General features: G+C 43.9%; 1 protein-coding gene across 2 annotated transcripts in view; it reads right to left on the reverse strand.

Moving 5' to 3' along the window:
- Positions 1 to 24,146, reverse strand: part of LOC134527466 (gamma-aminobutyric acid type B receptor subunit 1) — a 262,732-nt gene that overhangs the window by 127,509 nt on the left and 111,077 nt on the right. For both annotated transcript variants that reach the window (XM_063360161.1, XM_063360160.1), the window contains exon 12: positions 12,971 to 13,175. In XM_063360161.1, the coding sequence (XP_063216231.1) occupies positions 12,971 to 13,175 (205 nt within the window). The remainder of the gene's footprint in view (positions 1 to 12,970; positions 13,176 to 24,146) is intronic.

Here is a 24,146-nt window from a genome sequence, read left to right on the forward strand (position 1 = left end):
TCGGGACTCAGTATCAGTAACTACCCGCGACCATAGTATGCTAGCTGAAACTTGACATACATTTAATATGCGAGAAGAAATCTTCCATTTTCAAACTCCATGTTCTTTTCGACATACGGGTAGCTTTCGCTGTTTAAAAATATGTTTACATTACATATATTAAACAGTTATTAAACGCAGAGCGGTTAACTCCTACAATGAGCTGCCTTACAGTCTGAAGTCCGACGATGCTATTACTTGGTTTTTGCGTAGTGAAGCTGGACACTACTATCCAGTTAATATGCCAACTATGAGGCAATAAGGATAGGTTTACAGGCTCCAGGATCGGAATGATACAACAATGTTATTGCTATTTTCTACATTCTTCAGCATCTTGATATGTTCAACTGTGCTCACTTAGATGTGAGGCAACATCCACTCGATAGACTGTAGTGTTAGCGAGACATCCTGTTAATTTTCTGCAGCAATGGCAATTGCATTAATGTGCATGTTGGCTAGAAGCAGTATGAGCTATTGTTTAAAATTAATGATTATAGCTTGTAGTCTTCAGTGAATCCAAGAAGCATAGACAACAGAATGCAAACATTGAATTTTCTTTCGGCATAAACCGGTAGCTTGTATTCATTCTCCAGGCCACAGTCTGCCATGTTTACAGCAGACATTTCGTTCGACATGAGTGAAAGGTAATTTTTCATAGCAGATGTTATGCCTACATCTCGTCTGATCTACCTCAAAGCCATTAAATACATATGTAATGCGCTCGATCAGGTGAAGAATACCATTGCAGGATATTGTCTTTTTGTCGGATGCGTGCAATCTGCCTTTGTCTGCGTACCTCCTATACATAGAAATGAGTGCGAAAATAAAGCACAGATATTTTGGTGCTGTACAGCAATGTGTACTCCAAAAGATAGCGCGTACCGCCCGAGAAGGAAAGGCTGGTACTCGTGCAGTTCCATCTTCGTAATGCTGTCATAAAAAATGACCGGGTCTTCCACATTGAGAATTTTGTCTTCCATATTTATTCGGGGCACTTGTCCAATAATGAGAAAAAAACTTTACGCTGTCAGGTGTGAATGCACCGACGTCTTGTAGAGAACTGGTCTTTTGCACGCCAATGCGATTTCTTTTATAACTGTCCGGTCTCACAAATGTTATGCCCATCGCTTCAAGTGTAGGCATAATGTTATTTCTTGTCTTGATAATTCACCCAGCGTCCTCGCTGGTTAACGAATTTGACAACGACTTCGTGTGCGCACTTCACGACGACTGGAACGTAAATGATACTTTGAGTTACTTCAACCAGTTTATATCGTTGAGGGACCATTTGTGAAAACACATGTAGCATGTTGTTTATAGTCTTCCGTTTGGATACGTTTCACTTGCCAAATTGCACTTTATTCGTATGATTTTCACTGGAGATATGTTTACTTCATGCATGGATTCATACGTTTTTCCTGCGATTTAAATCTTAGTTTCGAATCCGAGCACCGTGCCTGTGGACGCAGGTTTCTAAAGTCTATATTTTCACTGCATGGTAGAATATATTTTTGGGTTTTGATTTTCCATGGAGTAGAAAAACTTCAACCGGTGGTTACTTTTCCTTGATGTAATTTGCAATGTCGTCAATTTAGTAAGATAGGTACTAAAGGTAACTGTCACTTTTTAGGAAGCGAATATTGCAGTTATCTTCGTCGATATTGGGTATGGCATTATATGTTTGAAAATCTGCGAGTCCGATACACCATTTTCCTTCCAACTGCAGAGGCGGTAAATGGACCACCCGCAGCTCCGAAGTGTGACCTGTCAGTAAGTGTTATCGATATGACTGAATTATTTTCATAATTTTATTGTCTTTGAATACAAAAAAAATTGTTAGCTAAAATATTTTAGTTAGAATGTGAAGGCTCAAGTGAATGCAGTTTATTTGGTTAGGCAACTGTTGTGATTCGTAACTGTAGCACAGCATTGTCCCACGAGGTACTGTCTAAGTTCTGGCGGAGGTCTCAAACCACCGAAACAGTCGTAGTACTTAGAATTTTTTCCGATCTTTATGTATGCTACCTAAAGCGTGCCATGGCCTATAGACGCATTAAATTAATAATGGCACACTCACGAGTCTTTGGTTTGCTAGGTAAAGTGTCTCTTTGGAAATGTAATTTTTTTCAGTTTTCGAGCGTTCTTAAACAAATCTATATTGGTGAGCGGGCGTTTCGGCAGAGAACTTAGGATTTGTTACTCGTTTCTTTCTCATGCCTGCACCGTTAATTTTTCCCATTACAATGGCTTCCATGCTGGCATTGTGTTTTCGTGCTTCCTCCAACTACTTATTCTCATTTTTGGAAGTGTTGACTGTCCGCACTATATCAAGCGTAGCACCGACGAGGCCACCGAGGACGTCCAATTCAGGTAAAAGGATCGGTAAAAATCCTTTTGTCGGGAGTCTGCCATTTTGCTTGGCTTTTTGCATGCCTGCACCGGTCTTGCTCTTGGCATTGTGGAGCCTGGCTCAACCAGTACCCATTTGCTATCCAAAACCTGCGTCTAACGATTTGCATATGGCTTTGGCTTCCTGTGCTAGAATCTCGTCAGCTCGGTGCTTTGATTCCAGATTCTTGCAAATATAATAGGCTACACCGTGCTGTTTGCACTTATCATCAAGAGAATTAATGCCTACGTCACCTCGAGCTAGTCGTTTGGCTAGTTTCGTTCCTGGACCACAGAAACTGTAGCCGGGAATGTGTAGCTCGAAAGGCAGATTATTTATCAGCGCGTTCACTAAGCCTGCGCCGATATGTTTTTTTTTTCTTACCTCTTCGAGTCATTACGCGCATCTGAGCCGAAAGTATAAATGTGTTTGCTTTTATACAATTTAGTCAGTACAATGCATGTCGTCAAGCAAGACACAGGACGACACAGCCAGTGCACGTGAATCACGACACGGCTCATTATTGCCCTCTACCGTACGATGCATAATGGCAGGTCTATCCAACTGTGGCAAAACATGTGTTCTACTGAGGTGATAGCGGCAAGCACTACAGGATAGGTTTTTTTCGCCCTGCTGGGGGTCCGTTTACGTCCACGCCAATGACTACAGCTGGCCAATTTACCAAGATTTACCTGGGCCTGGTTTATGCCCGGGTGCTGGAGCATTAAGCATGTCCACTCGACCACATGTGAAGGAAATTGACGGAGCATTTCAAGTAATATTCGTCCCGCCAGTTCAACCACACATGCGGTGTTCTTCACATCTTAAAGAGTCTTCAAATTTGGACACGCCCATCGTTATGAACAAGCAATGTTAATGAAACCCAGTGTCGTCAAGTTGTTTTTTGCCCCTCGTAAAGAAAGCCGTGCACGGGAAATCTTGCGGAAATAAAGACCATTATTGGGACAAAAAAATTGTTAAATATTCAACATGTTTTTAGAGTATCATTGGTAACGTAATTAACGTAAATTCTACAACCCAAACTAAATTTTAGGATGTTCAGAAAAGGTTTAGATAGTTGCGCAATTTTCATATAACATTTTTAATTTTATAATGTATAATTTAGAATTTTAGAATATTTAGTAAGCATTCTGCTTTATTGAATATTTTTTAATAGGTATAGTGTGAAAATAAGATACAGATTATTTTTACGTGTATTATGTTAGTAATATGTGAGCAAATAAGATTAATAATTTTACTTTTAGAAAATTTCCTTAAATTGTTTTCATGTTAAGTTATTGTACTGTCATTGTACTGCTTCACGACTTAAATTTTTGCATCACGGTTAAATTCTTTTAAAATCCATTGTTATTTTCTTTAATGCTACTATCACTTCATCGCGACAAACCATTTAAATGTAAATATATATAATTTAATGATAATTTTTATATTTATTTGCTCACACTCTTACGGTGATATAAATGTCAGGGATAGTAGTGTACCTATTTTTTTTGTATAGTTTTAGAAGTCATGGTTGTAATTTTTGGAAGACGCAACACTGATAGTGTTTTTGTGGACGTGTTTCGCAACCCAGTAGCGAGTGTAGTAAGCTTGTATCCGAATTGCGATGATAGTTAATTTTCATGATCTAAATACTTTAAGACAAAAAAAATTAAAAAAAATTATAACATACTTGAATATCGTTGTATTTCTGTAGCAGGAATACATATTGGATGTGTAAAATGAAAGTAAAAATAATATTTTACGAGTGTCTAAAGTATATTATTGTTAGCAAAAAATATTATATCGAGTATACACATATCACAGTTTGCCCACCAAGGGTTTGGCTGGGCAGCCGTGCCGTCAGAGGCGCTGTTCCACGCCAAGATGCTGGGAGATGTGGGTTCGAATCCACGTAGCTCAGAGATAACGTTAGGTACATATTAAAAAAATAAAATTAAGTAAGATTTATAAGGACTAACACAAAGCGAGTATTGTGGATATAGAAGAAGACGGTGTCCGATCATAGTCGATAAGCCACCGATCATAGGCATCCAGATGAAGACATGCCCTAAATGGCCGAATTTTTACGAATGGCAAACCTCAAGCCATAGCCCTGAAGCAGTGTGGGCATTGCACAGCATTCCTTCCCCTCCTTTCCCCTCCCCTTTCCACTTTTCCCTTACTCACCAACCTCCCCTTCCTACCCCCTCTTCCTCCCTTCCCCGCCGCGCCACCAGCGCGCTCTGACGTGTGTTGTTCCCAGCCTATATATTCCCGGCCCCGAGCTTATTCGTCGCAGTCTCTCGGTCGTATGACTCGAAGGCTGTCACTGTGGGCTGGCATCGCGTTGTGGTATGTACTCGGCTGTGAAACTTAGCTTCTGTATTTAGTATGTTCTATTATTCTTGCCTGCGCGTTGTGGCCGCGCTTTCACCCTTGTATTTTTTCCATGATTTGTAATGTTTGTAAGCCATCTTGGACCCTTCAGGTCATTGCTTGATTTTGTTCTTTGCTTTAGTTTCTTTTGCTCAAGCCGAGTACTGCCTGTAGCCTTGCGTAAATGTTCTGTGGTTGTATATGGGCACACCACGATGGCATTGGACACTTCTTGTCAAGCCGCGTCGTAATTGTAATTTCTTTCTTGCTGTTGCTTTCAGCCTAGGGCCCATCTTATTTGTGCTACTTCTAACGCTTCACCACCATGCCCACTTTATCTCCACGTTGTTTTAACATGTATGAATGATTCCCGGGAATGCACGAGGAATACATAATAATTGCTGATATGCTTGTAAACAACTTATATATGCATGTTATATGTTTTGGCTCTATATCTTTATAAATAAATTGTAATTTTTTGCACACGATTTATATTATTTCTTACAGCACCAGCCCACCATTGACGTGGGTTTTAATGTCAAAACCCCTTGCTGCTTTCTCCCTTTTTCAGTTGTGAGGCCCCCCCCCCCCCCACCCCCACCCACCCGCGGCAACAACTTCTGCGCAACTCTGCTTCGGCAGTGGTTTTGCTGTGTGTTTCGCTTGTTTTCTTTCATGACCATGAGCGTCTCGGGAGTCAGTTGGATCTACCGGCTTCACCGCGACGAGCGGCTGACATGCGAGCCCGGCTCGTTTAATTTATACGCGAGGTCAGTGACGTCTCGTCTGGTGTTCCGATGGCGCAGGCCACACTGGAAGTAAGTCCGGCTCCCGATAATTCCTTTTCTCAAAAATGGTTTTTCTCTGTTCTCAAATCCCTTCCTGTGTTGAGTGGTAGTGAGCCCAGGCCTATTCTAGGTTTTTTTTTTACTGGCTGAGCGCCTCGTTAAATTGAATTTGGTGTCAGCTGGCGCCTTTATGAAGGCTCTGCTTAGTAAGTGTACTGGCGTGTATGTGTCTAGGTTAACAGAGGCTATCGTACAGAAGGTAGATTTTCATACTTTTAAGATGTCGGTACTTCGTGCTGTGTGTCCGCCGCATGTCATGGATGTGTGTAAGCGCGTTTTGATTTTCAGGTTTCAGCGTCCCAATGAGTCCGTCACTCATTACATTGAAGAGGTTGTTTCCTATGCCGATGTTTTGGAAATTGACATTGCTGAGCCTGAGTTAGTACAACTTATTTTAGGCAACTTAGCACCCCATGTGCTCACCCACTGTGGTATGTTAGCTCCACCTACCACCTTTGATGCTTTGCATGCTTGGGGTAGTGAGGTAGAGGTGTGGTTGTTAGCGGTGTCTAAATACGAGGCTGAGATCTCGCCTCCCCCTAGGTCTACGTCCGTGTCACGTGTTCGTGACAGGGGATTTCACAGCTTACAGGTTACCTCAGACTTTCGTGGCAGTGACGCACACGATGCTGACGCTCGTGTTTTACGCATGTATGAAGATAATAGTCGTCAGCATTCCTCCTTTTCGCCTCGCCTTCATGACAGCTCACGTGCGCGGCGTTCGCCACCACGTGGATTTGACAGCGGGTCGCATGCGCACTTCCCCGCCGGCGGCGCGGCTAGTGTAACTCCTCCCGGTGGCCACACGTCTGCCCCGCCTCTTGAGAATACGCAGCCGCGTGGGCGGTTGGGCGGCGCGACTAGTGTAATTCCTCTCGGTGGCCGCCCATCTGCCCCTCTCTTGACACTACCCAGCCACGTCGGCGTTTGACTGGCGGCGCTGTTGCCACTAGGGTGTTCCAACATACACTCGCGCTCATTGCGCAAACCATTGCGTGTTTGGACATGTGACTGAGGACTGTGATCAGGCACGTGTTGACGTTAACGCACGTGGATGTTTTTCTTGTAAGGGATTGGGTCATTACCGGAGTAATTGTCCGGGAAATGGCCATTGACAGGATGGAAAAGAGGTCGTTTCTGTCACTTCTATAGGAAAGCTTCTAACTCTGTTTTTCTGAATTTTTTGCCCGTGTGTATTCACGAGCGTTTATTTTCGGCTCTTGTTGATACCGGTGCTACATGCTCGGCTATTAGTGAGACATTTCTCCAGACCTTAATTGAAACATTTCCTAAATTTTCTTTTCGGGTATTTTCTGAAAACCAGATTAATATTTGGGTGGTGAATGGCGAGTTCCTTCGCGCAAATACGTTCGTGGTTATTCACTTTAAGATTAAGCATTTTTCCTGGAATTGAAAGTTTATTGTTGTTCCTGGTCTTTCACCGAATTTTATTTTGGGTTTAGATATTTTGAGCAAGACTCGCTGCGTCCTGGATGTGGGCCAGCGTGAGCACCGATTTGACTTTGCCCCTTCTGTGAAAATTCCCTTACGATCGCAGCCTAGTAATTCTGTTATTTTTGACTGTCGCGATGCTGATAGCATTGCTCAAGGGCAGGCTATCGCCGATCTAGTTCACGCCTTTTCCGATGTTATCACCTCTAAATTAGGATGTAACATTTTGCCCTATAAATTCTATTTAAAGGATGAAGCTCCTGTCCACACTAAATATCTCAAGGTCTCTCCCCCTAAACTTCAGGCCATGCGTGACATCGTGGATAAGCTCTTAGCCGCTGGTGTAATTTCTCCTTATACATCTGATTTTTGCACTCCTACTTTTTTAGTGCGTAAAAAAGGCAGTGCGAGCTGGCATATGGTACATAATTACATTCATTTGAACCATAAAATTGCTAAAGACGATGTTTATCCGCTCCCCACTGTTGAGCTGCCCTTCAGCACCTAGGCAAGGCCAGATATTTTTCGGTTATTGACTTGAATCAAAGTTTTCACCAGTGCCTTTTAGATCCTAGTTGCCGCAAATATACAACATTTTCAACTCCTTTTGGCCATTTTGAATTTAATCGTATGTCTATGGGTGTTAGTTTTGGCAGCCAGGCTATGAGCCGGATCCTTGATCATGTTCTATCTGATCTTAAGTATGATTATGTGTTTAATTACGTCGATGACATCATTGTTTATAGTACACCTTTGAGGATCACATTACTCACCTGACTGAAGCCCTTTCTCGTTTACGAGGGGCCAATCTCACCGTTAACCCCAAGAAGGTTACACTAGGAAAAACGTCAGTTAAATTCTTAGGTTATTTTATTTTACAAGGTACCCTCCTTATGGATCCTGACAAGATCGCCCCTATCATCCAGTTTCCTAGGCCTGTAAATTTAAAGGGAGTTCAGCGCTTCTTGGGTATATTAGGTTATATTTCCAGGTTCATTAATAATTTTGCTTCCTTATCTGCTCCCTTAAATATCTTATGTAAGAAGGATTCAGTTTTTGAGTGGGGCCCCGAACAAGAGAAATCTTTTCAGGCGCTGAAGTCTTGTATGGCTTCACCCCCAGTGCTCATTCTTCCCGATTTTAGTAAACGGTTTGCCATTCAGGTTGATGCCTCGCACAATGTGCTTGGAGCCGTCCTAGGACACTTTGAGGAAGGCCAGATTAGGCCCATTGCCTATGCTAGTCGCTCGCTATCGGAGTCTGAGCAGCATTAGGTGTCTATGAGAAGGAGGCCTTGGCTTGCCTGTTCAGCTTAGAAAAATTCGAAAGTTATTTTGATGCTCGGGAGTTTGATTTATTTACCGATAACCGAGCCCTTAGTTGGCTCTTTAATCATCCTCATCAGTTGGGTAAGCTAAGTCGTTGGATTTTGAGGTTATCACGATTTCAGTTTGTCATCCATCATATTACAGGTAAAGATAATGTTATAGCTGACTCTCTCTCTCGCACGTTTTGCACCGATGAATTCGAGCCCTTGGAACCCCGCTCTTCTGATGCTACTAAATTTATCACTGCTTTTAAATTTTTTACTGAATCCTACTTTAATATCAAGGAATGTCAGACTCAGGATCCTCTCTGCCAGCAGGTACTTAGAGATCTTCATGATAAGAAGACTGTTCCCTATGTTGAGGAGAGTGGTATGCTGTATTTAAGGAACTTTTGGCAGAGCCCAAAAGGCTGTTGTTCCAGCTGTCTTGAGGCCTATGGTGTTAACCTTTTTTCATGCATCTCTCCTAGGTGGTCATCTAGGATTAGATAAAACTTTTCGCAGAATTTCAGCGCATCTGTTTTGGCCCGAGCTTCATGCTGATGTTTGGAGCTTTGTTCGATCTTCTCTCGACTGCCAGATTTCTAAGCCGCCGCATAATTCTAAGGTGGGTTTGTATGCTGCTGATCCTGCTGTAGCGCCTTGGCATGTCTTACATATGGATATTTTTGGTCCTCTGACACGTTCTAAGAAGGGTAATGTATGTTTGCTTGTTGTTTTTGATATTTTTACAAAATTTGTTATTTTATTACCTCTTAGAAACATGAAGGTTGCCACTATCTTAACACCCTTAAGGAATAGGTTTTCAAGTTGTTTGGTACTCCATGTATGATTGTTTCTGACAATTCCCCGTATTTTCAGTCCACTATCTATAAGAATTTTCTTTTTGAAAGGGCCGTTAAACCTATTTATAGTTCAGCTTATTTTCTGCAGGGCAACATGTTAGAGCGGCAAAATAAGGTTCTCAAAAGCAACCTGATTTCCTTCTACCGGTCTGATCAGACTCTTTGGGATTCAGATATGGAGTATATTAATGTCGGACTTAATTCGGCTCTTCATTCAGCTACTAGTTTTCCACCCTCGATCCCGTTCCTAGGCCGTGAGCTTACTATTCCTTTACTGAACCAGTGGGGCTTGCCTTCCCTCGACACCAGCCTGGACGCCCAGGCATTGGAACTTGTACTCGACACGGTTTCCTGTAACATTCATAAGGCCCGTAAGGCCGTTTCTGACAATTATAATAAGGCTAGAGCACCTCATGGTTTTAAGATTGGGGATTTAGTCCTTTGCAGAGCATTTAAATTGCCTAAGTAGGCTGATCAATTAAATGTGAAGTTACTTCCTCCTTATGAGGGACTTTATTTTGTCGACAAGTTTTTGGGTGCCAATACCCTTTTGTTAAGGTGCTGTAAGCGCAAGTTTAAATTTCGAAAGGCTCATGTAACCCAGGTGAAACCTTTCGTAAAATAGTTTTTATGGGTTTGTTGTAAGCTTTTTTGCAGTATTGTATAATTATGAGATTAGCCTATTGGCCTGTTGTTAAGTGTTTGTATTCCTAGGAACTTGTGTTTGAAATTTGTATTTACAGTTTGTCTTTGTTTGATTTGTGCGTGGTGTTGCGGATCCTTTTCTTTTTTTAGTTTGGCGCGCCATCCTTTTTCCCTTTTACCCGTGCTTGCTGTGCCCGACTTCCGCCAGCGATCTTCAGCTTCAACTCACCGAGAGAAGTATCCGTGGGACCTTCCGTTCGTCGCCTCCTCCCTACTGGTGGTACCTGCCTATGAGAGCCAATCGTTTTACTGCTCATTGTGCTACCATGAGCTTGCCTGGCGGCTTCCTCGTCGTGTGGAGGCTCGATGCTGTTTCGCCGCTTCTGGGCTTCCGGCTGAGTGCTTCCCGCACCGCCGTGAGTCCATGGCTGCCCCTGGCCCTTGCTTGACGGGTCTTGGACATCGTAGCTGACCCCTTCGTTAGCCTGCTAAGGCACTGCGACTTGGTGCTTCCTGCTGGAGTCCCCTCCCATGCCTGGGTGTTTGGGACTCGCGGAACCGCCCTGCTCCGAGCCCTTGTTCTGGGCCGATCACCGACTTCTTCTCTGGATTTCTTCCTCCGTATCAGCTGCTGGCTGTCATCTACCGCCGTTCTGAAGACCTGTTCTTCAGCATCCTTCGATCTGCGTAGCATGTGATTACGGCCGAAGCCATTTCTTTGATCGCCGCGGCGATCCTGAAGCTTGCTGTTTGATGCTGTCACCAGTTTCCCATTTCAACGACATGAACTTTCTTCATCGTGTGGATCTTCTGGCTCTCCGGGTAGGGACACTTTAGAGAGGGGGGTTGAAGCAGTGTGGGCACTGCACAGCATTCCTTCCCCTCCTTTCCCCTTCCCCTCCTTTCCCCTCCCCTCTCCACCTTTTCCCTTACTCTCCAACCTCCCCTTCCTACCCCCCCCCCCCTCTACCCCCCTTCCCCGCCGCGCCACCAACGCGCTCTGACGTGTGTTGTTCCCAGCCTATATATTCCCGGCCCCGAGCTTATTCGTCGCAGTCTCTCGGTCGTATGACTCGAAGGCTGTCACTGTGGGCTGGCGTCGTTTTGTGGTATGTACTCGGCTGTGAAACTTAGCTTCTGTATTTAGTATGTTCTATTATTCTTGCCTGCGCGTTGTGGCCGCGCTTTCACCCTTGTATTTTTTCCATGATTTGTAATGTTTGTAAGCCACTTTAGTTTCTTTTGCTCACGCCGAGAACTGCCTGTAGCCTTGCGTAAATGTTCTGCGGTTGTATATGGGCATGCCACGATGGCATTGGACTCTTCTTGTCAAGCCACGTCGTAAGTGTAATTTTAATTGTAATTTCTTTCTTGCTGTTGCTTTCAGCCTAGTGCCCGTCTTATTTGTGCTACTTCTAAGGCTTCCCCACCTTACCCACTTTATCTCCACATTGTTTTAACTTGTATGAATGATTCCCGCGGGAATGCAGGAGGAATACATAATTATTGCTAATTTGCTTGTAAACGACTTATATATGCATGTTATATGTTTTGGCTCTATATTTTTATATATAAATTGTAATTTTTGGCACACGATTTATATTATTTGTTACAGCACCAGCCCACCATTGCCGTGGGTTTTAATATAAAAACCCCTTGCTGTTTTATCCCTTTTTCAGTTGTGCCTCCCCCCCGCGGCTACAGCCCAATAAAAAAATATAGTGTACCAAAAGGAATACTCCTAATATTTCACCACACATTTTAAACTTACTAGAAGTCTATTAAATTATTTGTTGGCTGATGCATGAGTTTGATCGTATCTCCGTGTTGCACTGATTGGCTTAGAATTATAAAATATACGTAACTGATAAAAAAATATATATCCAGGATTATGGCTGTACTGAAATGCCGCACTATGAAACTGAGCAAGTTATAGACGTACGTTTCAAGAGCCAAAGCACTGGCTGCTATCGAGCCTGTCTTAAAAGGAAACAACGAGCAGGCCTGCCACACAAGGAAGCAATTATAGCGAGTCCCATCGTTAGTTGGCAGTGTGCATTTTAATGGACATTTACTGTCTCTGCCAATAGCACTGTCCTTGTCTCGGTTTGCTCTGTAGCCAGATATGCGCAACTTAACACAATAGATTTAGGCACAGCATTATAATGTAAGTAATGACATTTAAAAAATGTATTTGATAGTGTATTTTGTAAAGGTAAATTTGAAATTATAAATTTAGAAATACCTTTTCTTGTTGAATTTCATCAAGGGCATCATCCGATAAAATTATTTTTACTTCTAAGGAGACTTAACTAAAAGACGCCATTATTATTTTAGCTGTTTTTCAACAACGTTTTATACAATTTAATACCTATTAAAAATGTTGGGCTCTATTTGATCATAGCGCATAATTTAATGGAATGCCTGGTTAATTACAGTGACTGACTACTATAAATTGTTTATCACGTGAAATAGTTATTCGTGTTTATAATTAAAATAATTTTTCTTCCAGAATGATTTACAACTGTAATGATATAGTCAATATATATAAACCATTTTGTGGTCTTAGAAAATCAACAAATAGTAATTTAAAAAAAATCTTATTATATTTAGCGATTATATAGGAAATAAGATTATTAATATTAACAAGCGGGTAGCAGGAATATGGCAACAGTGGAAGCCGTTCCTCTCGACTGCAAACTAAGCGCGTGACACTCTATAGCTGGTAAGCGCAGGATTGTTGGATTAGGCAGGGGATGGCCACGTCTGCATGATTACACGATAAGTGTGTGAAGCCGTTTTTTCCCTTCAGCTCATTGTTGCGACGTATTGGTTGGACACCCAAAACATTGGCTGTAGTGTAGTATTTGCGTTGAGGAAACATTATGTGAAAGTAACTGAACGATGGTGATTCAAATTCATACTTACTAACCATCATAGACGCTACCAAGCACCATTCCAGCTATGTTTTGGATGGAAAAATGAGATGACGGCGAGGTTAAAATACGTGACAGCATGCGGTCTGCCGACGTGGGTTCATACTTACCCAGCCACACGTTGTTATTCTCGCTCTCGCAGTGCTCCAGCTCGGGCCGTATCTTCACGTCGTCCTCGGTTGAGACGGGGTCCTCCAGAGGGAACACCTCGATGCGGCGCTGGAGCGGGTCGTATATCTGCCAGGTGAGCAGCAGCACCACGTCCACTAGCAGGAAGCCCGTCACCATCAGGTACAGCTTCCACGGCTCCACCTTCTGCAGACACACCCCGTGACACACGCTGCAGCAGGTCGTATATCTGCCAGGTGAGCAGCAGCACCACGTCCACTAGCAGGAAGCCCGTCACCATCAGGTACAGCTTCCACGGCTCCACCTTCTGCAGACACACCCCGTGACACGCGCTGCAGTGGGTCATATATCTGCCAGGTGAGAAGCAGCACCACCAGCAGGAAGCCCGTCACCATCAGGTACAGCTTCCACGGCTCCAGCTTCTGCAGACACACCCCGTGACACGCGCTGCAGCGGGTCGTATATCTGCCAGGTGAGCAGCAGCACCACGTCCACTAGCAGGAAGCCCGTCACCATCAGGTACAGCTTCCACGGCTCCACCTTCTGCAGACACACCCCGTGACACGCGCTGCAGCGGGTCGTATATCTGCCAGGTGAGCAGCAGCACCACGTCCACTAGCAGGAAGCCCGTCACCATCAGGTACAGCTTCCACGGCTCCACCTTCTGCAGACACACCCCGTGACACGCGCTGCAGCGGGTCGTATATCTGCCAGGTGAGAAGCAGCACCACGTCCACCAGCAGGAAGCCCGTCACCATCAGGTACAGCTTCCACGGCTCCACCTTCTGCAGACACACCCCGTGACACGCGCTGCAGCGGGTCATATATCTGCCAGGTGAGAAGCAGCACCACCAGCAGGAAGCCCGTCACCATCAGGTACAGCTTCCACGGCTCCACCTTCTGCAGACACACCCCGTGACACGCGCTGCAGCGGGTCGTATATCTGCCAGGTGAGCAGCAGCACCACGTCCACTAGCAGGAAGCCCGTCACCATCAGGTACAGCTTCCACGGCTCCACCTTCTGCAGACACACCCCGTGACACGCGCTGCAGCGGGTCGTATATCTGCCAGGTGAACAGCAGCACCACGTCCACTAGCAGGAAGCCCGTCACCATCAGGTACAGCTTCCACGGCTCCACCTTCTGCAGACACACCCCGTGACACGCGCTGCAGCGGGTCATATATCTGCCAGGTGAGAAGCAGCACCACCAGCAGGAAGCCCGTCACCATCAGGTACAGCTTCCACGGCTCCACCTTCTGCAGACACACCCCGTGACACGCGCTGCAGCGGGTCGTATATCTGCCAGGTGAGCAGCAGCACCACGTCCACCAGCAGGAAGCCCGTCACCATCAGGTACAGCTTCCACGGCTCCACCTTCTGCAGACACACCCCGTGACACGCGCTGCAGCGGGTCATATATCTGCCAGGTGAGAAGCAGCACCACGTCCACTAGCAGGAAGCCCGTCACCATCAGGTACAGCTTCCACGGCTCCACCTTCTGCAGACACACCCCATGACACGCGCTGCAGCGGGTCGTATATCTGCCAGGTGAGAAGCAGCACCACGTCCACCAGCAGGAAGCCCGTCACCATCAGGTACAGCTTCCACGGCTCCACCTTCTGCAGACACACCCCGTGACACGCGCTGCAGCGGGTCATATATCTGCCAGGTGAGAAGCAGCACCACCAGCAGGAAGCCCGTCACCATCAGGTACAGCTTCCACGGCTCCACCTTCTGCAGACACACCCCGTGACACGCGCTGCAGCGGGTCGTATATCTGCCAGGTGAGCAGCAGCACCACGTCCACTAGCAGGAAGCCCGTCACCATCAGGTACAGCTTCCACGGCTCCACCTTCTGCAGACACACCCCGTGACACGCGCTGCAGCGGGTCGTATATCTGCCAGGTGAGAAGCAGCACCACGTCCACCAGCAGGAAGCCCGTCCCCATCAGGTACAGCTTCCACGGCTCCACCTTCTGCAGACACACCCCGTGACACGCGCTGCAGCGGGTCGTATATCTGCCAGGTGAGAAGCAGCACCACGTCCACCAGCAGGAAGCCCGTCACCATCAGGTACAGCTTCCACGGCTCCACCTTCTGCAGACACACCCCGTGACACGCGCTGCAGCGGGTCATATATCTGCCAGGTGAGAAGCAGCACCACCAGCAGGAAGCCCGTCACCATCAGGTACAGCTTCCACGACTCCACCTTCTGCAGACACACCCCGTGACACGCGCTGCAGCGGGTCGTATATCTGCCAGGTGAGCAGCAGCACCACGTCCACTAGCAGGAAGCCCGTCACCATCAGGTACAGCTTCCACGGCTCCACCTTCTGCAGACACACCCCGTGACACGCGCTGCAGCGGGTCGTATATCTGCCAGGTGAGAAGCAGCACCACGTCCACCAGCAGGAAGCCTGTCACCATCAGGTACAGCTTCCACGGCTCCACCTTCTGCAGACACACCCCGTGACACGCGCTGCAGCGGGTCATATATCTGCCAGGTGAGAAGCAGCACCACTAGCAGGAAGCCCGTCACCATCAGGTACAGCTTCCACGGCTCCACCTTCTGCAGACACACCCCGTGACACGCGCTGCAGCGGGTCGTATATCTGCCAGGTGAGCAGCAGCACCACGTCCACCAGCAGGAAGCCCGTCACCATCAGGTACAGCTTCCACGGCTCCACCTTCTGCAGACACACCCCGTGACACGCGCTGCAGCGGGTCGTATATCTGCCAGGTGAGCAGCAGCACCACGTCCACCAGCAGGAAGCCCGTCACCATCAGGTACAGCTTCCACGGCTCCACCTTCTGCAGACGCACCCCGTGACACGCGCTGCAGTGGGTCATATATCTGCCAGGTGAGAAGCAGCACCACCAGCAGGAAGCCCGTCACCATCAGGTACAGCTTCCACGGCTCCACCTTCTGCAGACACACCCCGGGGCAGCTCGCATGTCTGCTCACGTCCCACCACAGTCCTCGCCCCTTTCACATTTCTTCCACTAACTCCATGTTTCAATGCTGGCCAGAGAAGTTACTTGAAGATATTTTAAGTTATGATAAGGAGAGACTGTAACATTTTCATTATATTCGAATAACCAGGTACATCGAAAAAAAAAAAAACTAACGGCCCAGGGACAAATATATCATCGTATTACTTCATGTAAGTTATGATTTTTAAAACCCAGCAAATTTAAAAAATATATATTTAGGTTGTAAGAATTACTGTAAATAAGGTCTGTTAATATCGCATAACTTGTGAGTTTTCCTATGAATTATATTATCAATAGACTTGTGATTTTCGTTATATGTATCAGAGAAATTAAAGCTAAAATACAACATTTAAATTTAAAATAATCTGGAAACAACCGGGTTCACATTCCCTGTCTCTCTCAAGGCCCTGAAAGTGAAGTGACTTTTTATGATTTTTATTAAGGTATGAATTAACAAACATGTTCTTGGTTTCTTAATACAATAATTAGAGTTCGATATGAGTGAATTAAGAAATATAGAATTAATGACAGTTCGGAAATAAAATTAATAATACTGTAACCATTGAGCATGTTTACAAGATATATTTGATTATTAGATTTATAATATGTATATTTAAAGTTAAAATCATGAAGTTGGATCTTTATAATTTAAGATTGGTACAGTTGTATAGTGAGCAACTCAACTTTGGCAATATAATTTTATTTATATGTTTCATTTTAATTTAATTTAGTTTTCATATACATATTTGGTACAGATCAAATGGCATCGTACCGAATAATAATGATGGGATCGTATCTTACCATAACCTGCGATCGTATCGGACCAATTGTATCCTACTGAGTTGAATATATGTCCAAATGTGTGTCCGTTTCGTTAAATGCGCGTACTCAAGTCTAATAGATCAAAAACTCTTTGTCTTGTAGAAGCATAAAGTATTTGTCAGGTATTCTTGATTAAACAGAAAGCATAAAACGAGCTAAGATGGACCTTTTATTCAAAGATTTTTTTTTCTATATGGCTGTTGTAGTCGTGCAGCCTTGTAGACATGCAGGGTTGTAGCCGTGTAGACTTGTTCACTTGTAGCCTTGTAGCCAAGTTTGAATTTGATTGGTTAGTCTTAAATTTACGAACAAGTAATACATTCAAATAAACAAATTAAAATTGACTGTTGTTTTGACTCATTTATTACTGTAAAAGTTTGTTGCTAATTTATAAGTGAGGTCCAAGTGGTGTACCTCTCAGTTTCTTACTGACTATGGTGGGATGCGTATGATCTAGTTTGGCTCGTCTAATGCATAAGTTTAGTAACTGTCTGTACTGGAGAACTTGATGACATCTTTATCACCTTTAACGTCGAACTTGAGGGAAGTTGTACCATCGGTGATGGGGACCCTGATGACCTCGACGACGATGAAGATCCTGTTGGCTTTGTCGACGATAACCACTAAGACCTTGATGGATGTTGTATCATCGACAATGGAGATCTCGCCAGTGACGACGCACATCCCGATGACAGCGATGCCAACAACCTTGGAGATTTCAATAGTTGATGATTCGTCAACAACTGTCGAGCATCAATATCATTACCGTGATTAGTTTTTCCCCAAATGGCGGTAACTCGTCGACACGAGAAGAAAGAATGTGTTTATAATCCGCGTCGTTCAAAATTTAACTGCAGAAATGTAGCAATGAGTTTGCAAGAAACGATAATTTAAAAAACCATGCCATAACCTGTAAACGAAGTGCTTCTCCTGTAAAATGGTCGAGACTGTTATTGTAAAAGACTCCTATTTGTGCATTACCAAGTAAGGATACCTACACTGAATAATACAAACAACTTGTAACTTCTGTGAAATAACTTGTAACTTCTGTGGAAAGACATTTCCGTTCTCTCGAGGTGCACGAAGACACAAAAAAAAAAAGAAAGTGTGAATAACCTATTACGAATGGCGTTTCGCTGTGATGAGTGTCATGCATCGTTTACTCATACTGACAATTTGAGACGACATGCGAATAACTTTAAAGGTGAAGTCTGTTACCTAATTGCAGATCAGCTAGTTTTGCATTATGCCCCACAAGTTAAGGTTGAGACTCATACGTGCAATGCCTCTAACAGTAAAACATATCCGCAGCAAGAAGTTTTGATATAAATCCAACGTGCAGCACAGCCTACGACTGTTTACGGTGCGTTCAGACCGAATTAAAACGGTTTCTACCTGGAAAATTCAACATTCCGTGAAATTTCGAAAGACTTTTATTACCTGAATGGCTTTCTTGCACCAAGAGATGTTTGTACTTTTATTATTGATGCCAAGAAGTACGTAGTTAATCAACTTGAAGTATTGGAACAGGATCTATCAGTGAAGTATAATTGTGACTAGAATGTACTTACGGTAAACCTGAGCCATTTCAAGACGAGACTTGTAAAAAAAAGCATTCTAGATGATGAATACTGTTTTTTACCTATCGCATGACGTAGAAGATTCTGTAAGAGATGCTATTGAAAAAATCTGTCACGAAGAGGGAAAATGTATTGGATGGACACTTAATCAACTGGATCGATTACAACTTTAAAAAAATAAACTCTGCACATTGAAAATAAATAACATTTATTATTTGCTACTAATTTTTTTTTGGACTATAACCCCTCCACACTGAAGTCGTCCCACACAGCCGAAGTGGTTGTGGGCCCTTTTAGGTCCAAAAGGGATGAAGTTAAAGAGTAACTTTACATGCCAGACCAAGGCCTATATGCTTTATGTCGAGCATGTATACTGCCGGTGTCGTCGCTTCCCCCCCCCCCCTTTTTCCTTTATCAAAAGGAAGTAGCTGAAGAGCCAGCGATGTGCGCCAGTGCAATGGGATCTGGACCGCAGCAGCAAGCTAAATTTTGCACAGGTGGCCCTTTCTATGTAAAAGGCGGGAGTAGCAGTTAACCAGCGATGCGCTGGAGGAAACCTGATACTCAAAAGTTAAGATAACGCGCCCGATGGCGCGGATGGCGGCAAAGGGATGGTGAACCAGCCCTCGATGGGCCCCAGGGAGAACTGCATTTTAGCTGGATGAATTTTTGATTCAGGAAAGTTATACGTGGCAGGAGTAACACGCCGGAATTGTTAGTTAGTCCAGACTAGACTGGGAGCGGCCAGTGCTGGCTGCGCCATCCTGCACAAATCATTAAAACATACGTTCATGTTATTTTCATTCGTAAACAAATACAGTTATACTCGGGAACTGCAGGCAATATAAGCATTATTTGCTCATATATGTGTACTTGTAGCACTTGTAGTGTGGTCCTATTGATCAGGGAATTTTTTTTTTTGCAATAGCCCCTCCACGCTAAAGCCAGTCCCACACAACCGAAGTGATTGTAGGCCCTCCTATAAAAATGGGAGTGATGTGACGAGAGGAAATTTATGCGTGCCAGGTGGGACCTGTACGCTTACTTTAGATATGGAAAAAATGCCAGTGCCACTCCACACTCCTGCGAGGGAGGGGGGAGTAGCGCGGCGACGTGCGTCTGGCGCGAAGCAAGACTGCAGAAGCACGGGAATTTGTGCTCCGGCAGGCAAAGGGGTGTAGCAAATGGGTTGGCAGCAGTAAACCAGCGATCGCACTAGAGGAAACCTGCTGCCCGGTATTGAAAGTCCGCCCGGTTATCCCAGAGGGGAGGGTAGCAGGTTTAAAGCCTTTCTTTCTTCTGGTTAGCTAGTTGTTTTTGCCAATCGGAGCGGAGATTTTGTAACTGGTTGGGGCTACTGGCAAAAAGTGGCCTCTATTATTGTGGTTGGCTGGGCTATCTAACCAATCAGAGGTAATCTTTTATTTTTCCTTTGATCTAGAGCTTATATTTGATATTTCTGAACTGTGGTTCCTGTATTCTGCTTAGTTTGTAAGTAGGTAACTGCTATCCTCAAAATGGAGACTGTTGACCGAAATGTCGATGAAATCTTCGCCTTCGACGCGGCTACAACACATAGGCGAAGCAACTTTACGAAAATATATCATCCACTCAAAGCAATTATGTGTACGTTACTAGGATACCATTAATTTTTTTCTACTATTTGACTTACCTGTACCTTGAAGATCAATATTATTTTCATTTTGTTTGCAATGATGTGAGCTGTTCTATATTTTGATTCTTAGATCTCATTCTTGTAACATGCCTTGATACTGTGGTATATCGTTTCGGTATGCTCTCATTGAATTTAAGAGGAAATATTATTTTTATGTATCTTTTCACTGATGGTTTGTGGTTTCTGTGTTTTTCTTTGCTTAACGGTTTTCGTTCGCTCACACCTTTGTGACACACTTCTGGCCATTCACCACGCCCGTGTGTTCTACCATATTGTTGAGATGTGTTCGGGTTGAGAAATTTTCTGTTCTAGATAACACATTAATTTAGTATGTAATCATCTTTTAAGTATTCTACAAGTATAATTTTTCATTAATTTTTAACTTAGCCTCACAATTTTTTTTTTAAATTTATAATATATGTCAATTTTGTAGTGAAAATATTTTCAATGTTTTGTGATACAAAAAATATAGTATTAAAACAAAATAAATACATTTTTGAACATAAGTAATATGTTTCTGTAAAAAAAAAAAAGGCTATTCGATATTATTTCTTCTGAGTTTATAATATTGCTGTTTGTATGAAATAAACATAACGTTTGAAATCTACGCAGACCACGATTAATCAACAGAGACTCCAGTCCGACCAGTTATGACATAAGTATGAGTACGATGAGATCCCTGCTGTTAGGGATATTGAGAGCAGCATTAAGGATTACACACTAAATGACACGGAACATAACAAATTTATTTTCATGTCGAAACAACATTAAAACAAAGGCTGAAGCATACAAAAAATAATTTAAAATATTAACATATTGCTCACAATAACTACGCGCAAAACGCGTACAATTATGTGCGCGCGGGGTTATGTAAAGACAGAAAATTACTCGAATTAAGGTTTTTATCCTAAATTTACAGGTGATTGTGCAATTATACAAAGACATGAACAATGAATAAGCTGGCTCATCGTAATAAAATTATTATAGGAAGGAAAAAAACACAATAAATACGAGACCATGAGGATACAGGAAAAGTTTAAATTATAACTCAAAATAGGGCCAAAACGAACTCGATCAGGGTTAACATAATTATTCAACATGTTTAGTCAAAGAAACCGTGAACGCGGCATTACTAGTGAACTGTAAACAAAAAGTAATAAAACCGTTAAGGCCAGCTCAGGAAAATTCTCTACGAGTACTGGTAAAGGATCTGATCATGGCGCTGTGTAGTGTTCAAACAATTCAAAAGATCAAGCAAATAAAGAAAAACAGCAGGAATCCAAACTAGAATTTTGAAGGTGGCAGCCAAGAAAAAAGTTGAACTAACCAAATGAACCAATTTACACGAAGAGGTATCGCCACCAGACATCACGTAATAAAACAAATTAAATCACGATCATTCCCCACCGCACCGTTATCACTGCTAATAATCTCTTAGAAACCAGCACCATGTAAGGACGAGTCGAAGCGCTGCGCCCTGTTGTGATTGTGTTTTGCTTGTCACTGTCCCTTCCCTGGGTAGGAGCAATTGCAAGCAAAATACAGTCGTTAGAGGGAATTAGAGGGGAAGGAGCAGGGAGAAGGGAACACGAGCGCCGAAATGAAGAATTCCGACGATCGCAGAGCAACTCGGGGGAGCACCAGCGCTCAGCAATGGTGTGTGTTCGCAAGTTCATAGTTACGATTTCTGGTATATTTAATTTGCATAGCGTTTTTCTTGGATCACTTAAGGTTTATTGATAACATTTTTCTATGGCAATCATTTGTGGTAAACAAAGTAGTTCATTTGCATACAATACTACTTCTTGGTTACTCCGATCTCTTGGTATCGTTGTTTGGTGGGAAAAATGGTTTTAGTTTCTCTTTGTGGCTCCTCCCATAGTGAGAAAACATCCATCTAACCTAGCTGGGTAATCGCCACGACTTTAAAAGCAAGCATGCAAACGTGCAAGCATTGTGTCGTAAAGGTGCCGTATGTCATTTTGTGGGATGAAGTTCCTCGCCTGTTGCATTTGGTCAGACAAATCAGCAACGATTAATGCTGGCATTGGATGGCATTGGATTGATGTTCCCATAATGTCCCACACATGCTCAATGGGCGAAAGGTCTGGCAATCTCTCAGGCCAAGGCAATTGGTTGACACTCTGTAGATCACGTTAGATGACGGCTGTGGTATGAGGACGATAGTTATTTTTGAGTACTTAGAATGAACATCAACGGAACTGGTCTGATGTCACGTACGGGCACCAATATGACGTACGAGGCCGCTGTCAAGGTTCTTGGGATAATGACGAGAGTGCTCCTGCTGTCAAAGGAAATTGCTTTCCTCTGTGTAGTGACCCGTGTGCGGTCAGGACCTGCTCTTCTTGAAACAGTGCCTTCTCGTGATCATTTTTATCGACACTGATGCACTGTGAACACGTCCCTGTCATGTCTGCCTGCAATATTGCGGAAAAAACATTCACTTTCTCGTAGCCCTATTACACGGCCTCGTTTAAACTCAGTAAGCTGCTGATACTGCCTTCTTCGTCTCATTGAAGGCATGTTTGGCTCACACCTACTTTACAACGCCAACACAGGATGATGATGACTAAAGCTCACGAAGAATACATGGCGTATTTAAATCAAACTTTCTTTGCAAGGTCATGGTGGCGTAAATTGCCCCACACTTCGTCAACTAGCGTGCAAATTTGGATAAGTGTCATCTTTCATACGTGCAAACACGCTTACTAAATTTTGTTTATCTAGCGCTATGTCTTCTTGGTGTTGGGATTTCATTTTACGCCAGTGTATTTATATATGTTTTTTTAATATATTGTCACATAAAGAAGTCTTAATGATTATATACCAGATGTGAAAATTCAAAGGTAAACTAAGCAAATGCGCTTTGAGCAGTTTCAACGCCTGTTGACGAGGTGTATATCAAGATATGGGGCAGTCTGACAAAATAGATTATATTTTTAGACAGTAGGTTGAAATGGCTTCAGTGTTCTAGTTACAAGAGAAAGACTGATTCTTGTCAATTTTATTATTTTTGTTTTATTATAAATGTTTATGTTTATATAATTTAGTGTTCAGATATTTGGTATTCATTTTTGCCTGTATGTTTATTTGTTGGCCACCAGAAGCGTCCTACAATGGATGAGAAAACTTATCTGTAATACTGTTGTGGTTGCTATTCGCGGCCCACAAAGGAAGTTTTTTTATTACCTTGGACTGGATTTTGTTTGCCCCTGAATGGTCTTACTCCCATCGAACATATGTGTGTTGCGGGTGGTCTGTCCTCTCGACAAGGCTTTTCACGAAGTTTCTCGCACCTTGGCTGAGGCAGTGGAGTGGTGGAGGTGGTCATGTGGTTTGTCACGTTATTGTACCGCCCCTCTTTCTTCCCCATGGAAGTAGGAGAAACTTACACCTTCTGGTTCTTTCGGGAACGAAAGGGAAGTGCACCAGAGGGGTATATGTAGATCCGACCTGGGCACAGCAAGCAGAGATGGAATGAAGGGGTACGAGAAGCACGTCTCTAACGACGTCGTCCTGCTGCTGCTCTGACAGACCACCTGAAGAACGTCACTGTTCCCGACAGCGCACCAATCGTTGGAATTGGTCTCTCTGTGACTGGTCAGAGGAACTTTAACTCTAGAATCGGACTTAGTCCAGTCGTCGACGAGGGATCCCGGGGTGTTGTGCTGTAGACAGCGACAGAGTCAAGAAGGTAATTGTCAGCGACTTAAAGTGTCAACTCGCGTTGCGAGTTGGGGACTCGATGGGCGAGTTTTATTTTGGTGAAAAGTCGCTCTGCAGTTTTGGGCCCTGTGAGAGGTGGCCAGTCGCACCAGAGGTCGGAGAATACGCGCCATAGATGTGTCAAATTGACTGACTTCAGACCTTCGAGCAGCTATTGTGTTTCAGTGTATTTGTGTACAAATGTGATAGGTCTACGACAGAACACTTGTTCACACCAACTGGACTGGGTGTGGCATTGGCGGACATGCTGGTAGTTTATGAAGAGAGCTGTGGCCTGTCCTTCACATCGCGGAGTCGCAGTCGTCGGGTAGACTTGTTCCTGTCTCGGAGCGCGCCAA

Source organism: Bacillus rossius, chromosome 1 (genome assembly GCF_032445375.1).
Source record: "Bacillus rossius redtenbacheri isolate Brsri chromosome 1, Brsri_v3, whole genome shotgun sequence".
NCBI lineage: Eukaryota > Metazoa > Arthropoda > Insecta > Phasmatodea > Bacillidae > Bacillus > Bacillus rossius.